Consider the following 3,066-nt stretch of genomic DNA (forward strand, 5'->3'; position numbering starts at 1 on the left):
CACGCATAGAGGCTGTAGGCGTAAATAAATGAATAAATAAATAAATAAATTTATTTAAATAGGATATACTACAAAAAAAAACTTCATTTATCTAATTAAGCAAATACATGCTTTCTACTTCATTCCACCACCAATGCAAAAAAATATAATGTAAAACAATACAATAAATTCTGCAAAAAATAAATACAACAAAATATTTATACTTTCTAATAAAAATAACAAAAACAAAATATACGTTTTTTTCTCGTATAACTATTCTTGTTTAACTGTTTAATCTTTGGTATGTATTCAAAGTATCTACAGCCAAACATATTCAGTGTGATGTTAAAAAGTTGAACAACATTCAACAATAACTACAATAAGGTGTAAAATGTGCTAATTACATAGTTTTTAAATTCAAACTTCTTTCAACTATGAAATAGTACTACAACTAAGTTTAACTAACGGGGACCCTGTTCGTACGCGTATATATATAAATACTTGTTTAATTAAGTAAAACTTGAATACTAAATCGACTTTATAGCACCCTTAGTTATATTTAATGATAATTTAAATTATAATAACGTACAATATATGTACATACTGTTTTGGTATATCAAGAATAATACTATCCAAATATATTGCTATATATAAAGCGACAAAGTATTTAAATACAATATAAGTACTTCGCTATTTTTACTGCAATAACAAGCTTTGGTAGACTCCCCTCAAGCAAGAACTCGCAAACCTCTTCTAAACCAATACAGCGTGCAAAGTTCTAACTTGCCTAAAGCTACTTACTTACTTAACAGTTTACAACTACTACATCAAACTAAAATAAACGGTTTCGAGGGAGCTAATAATTATAATAAGCTACAACTTTTGATACAGACATCAAACTAGCAGTTAATTAGCTTAATAAATGATCCATCGAGTCAAATAAAAATTCTAAACTATTTTAGATTAGAACTCAAAAGACTTGAGCGAGTTGTTTGTTAAGCATCTTGAGAAAATGTAACTGTACTCAATGAAATTTATTGATATCCAAAACTAAAAAAATGTAGTTAATTAATTAATATTTAATTAATTTGTAAAATAATTATCATCTCCGTAGAACGCGCCCTTCAGGGCGCTGGTAAATCATAAATTGCTATCTGACATTTTTACAGGTGATATCAATTTATCATACCTGAGAAACTATTGAAATATTAAGTGTCAGGACCCATCAGATGGGGGAAGGGAGATAGTTATTGTCATTTTGTGATGGTCCTGATACCATATTTTGGAAAATTTTATACGTACTTAAGTAGCACAAAAAAAAATAATCAAAGGAAAGAAATCAAACTTAATTTACAGTACGAATGACGTGAGTGACGGAGACCAAAAACCGCAAAAATTAATGTGACAATATTTAAGTATCTGCAGCGTACACCAAACTTATAAAACTACATTCTATTAGGTCAATGTAAGGGGTGTTATGAAGGTGGTTTGATAAACCCCAACGACATCGTTTATAATTGTGTAGTAGTCCTACTAAAAACCATAACAATGGGTAGTAAAAAAAATGGCCCGTCCGAAAAGCATTCATGCAGGAGTCGATCATCCGTCCCCCTTCCTCGATTGATCAATAAGTGCCTGTGTTGTAAGAGCCAAAGAAGCTACTGTGCACTCCGACTGCGGCAGTTCCACCGACGTCGGGCATCAGCGAGGAAGAGGGAGGAGAAGCAGGAGCAGCGTCGGCGGTGTTGTACTTGTAGCGACGCTGATGGCTGGGGGTGAAGTTTTTGCGAAGGAAACTTTGGTGTTTCGTACGCGGCACATGCTTGCCGTTACTAGGGTTGTTGTAGTGGTACTCACTGTATGTGTCCTTATTAGCGACCGTATTTTGGCTTCGTTTGTACTGGTTTGGCTTGCGGCCACTGTAGTCCCGTATGTCCGCATCCGCTCCTGACATTTTTATTAGAAAACATATTAAGGAAAATATGCTATTTTTAACGAACAATCCGGGGACTGTTTTAGAAACTTGCGGCATGATATCGGGAAGTATCAATTTTAAAGGTTAATCCAAAAACTTTCGCTAGTTTTAATACATAATAAATATCCTGGGGGCGGAAAGGCGCTTATAGAAAGCTTTACTTAAGAGACAAGATCCAAAATGAAGGATCATCATTATTCCCCATGATATACACATTCGCAGAAACAATTTTTGATTAATGTTAAAATTTATACGAGGGCACTTCCTACTCCCCCTGTTTTCTATTAATTATATATATTTTACTTCTGCATCTCCTCATTCGAAGGGAAAGTATTCATCTTTCTTCTTCACTACGTTTCGCATTCGACACCATGCCGTAGGTGACTAAAACCAACTCAAAACCTGAACCACGGTCACCAATATTATTGGTTCGTTTATCGCTAAATAAATTTGACGAACAAAGCAGACATGGATCATTTAAATTTTTCTTAAGAACATTATAGAATCCCTGCCCTGTCCCAAGTAGGGAAAAATCAGAAGTAACGTTCAGGGTTCTCATGTGCAAAGTGTACATTGTAATTTCTTCAATTGACTAACTTTTTATTCTCGTAACTGCCTTACAATTTGATTTTTTTAAAAGTTTTTTCAACCTCATATCTCCTTTATAAGCAAAAATTTGCAAAATTGAAAACCGTATCCTCTGAACCAGTGTTTCCCAACCTTTTTTTCCTCGCGAACCAAAAGAAAGGTCCGAAAAAATTTGACGAACCCCCTATGTAGCCGTTAATGACAGGTAAAAGAAAGCAATAAAATTTGATAGAATATATATTTTTTATACTGCAGAATAATTGATTAGATTAATCGTGAAACATTTAAATAAAAGTTGAAAACAAGATAAATTTAACAAACTGATTCTTATGTTTTACATAGTATTTGATTACTTGAATAAATAAAGGAATAAATTTTAGTGTATAAAATTGTTGATATTATTTGATATTGATGAAGTCATTTTGAAAAACAAGTAAGGAAAAAAGAAATGAAAATATTGAAATTTATTACAGATTTCTCAACAAACAGGCAGCGAACATCTGTTTTAATTTCTTTAATTTTTG

General features: G+C 32.6%; 1 protein-coding gene across 1 annotated transcript in view; it reads right to left on the reverse strand.

Annotated features, from left to right (window-relative positions):
* Positions 1-33: 33 nt before the first annotated feature.
* Positions 34-3,066, reverse strand: part of LOC108742443 — a 14,175-nt gene continuing 11,142 nt past the window's right edge. Inside the window, exon 2 of the mRNA XM_018477658.2 lies at positions 34-1,926. Coding sequence (XP_018333160.1) covers positions 1,604-1,926 — 323 coding nt within the window. The 3' untranslated portion in view covers positions 34-1,603. The remainder of the gene's footprint in view (positions 1,927-3,066) is intronic.

Source organism: Agrilus planipennis, unplaced genomic scaffold (assembly GCF_000699045.2).
Source record: "Agrilus planipennis isolate EAB-ADULT unplaced genomic scaffold, Apla_2.0 scaffold307, whole genome shotgun sequence".
In the NCBI taxonomy this organism is placed as follows: domain Eukaryota; kingdom Metazoa; phylum Arthropoda; class Insecta; order Coleoptera; family Buprestidae; genus Agrilus; species Agrilus planipennis.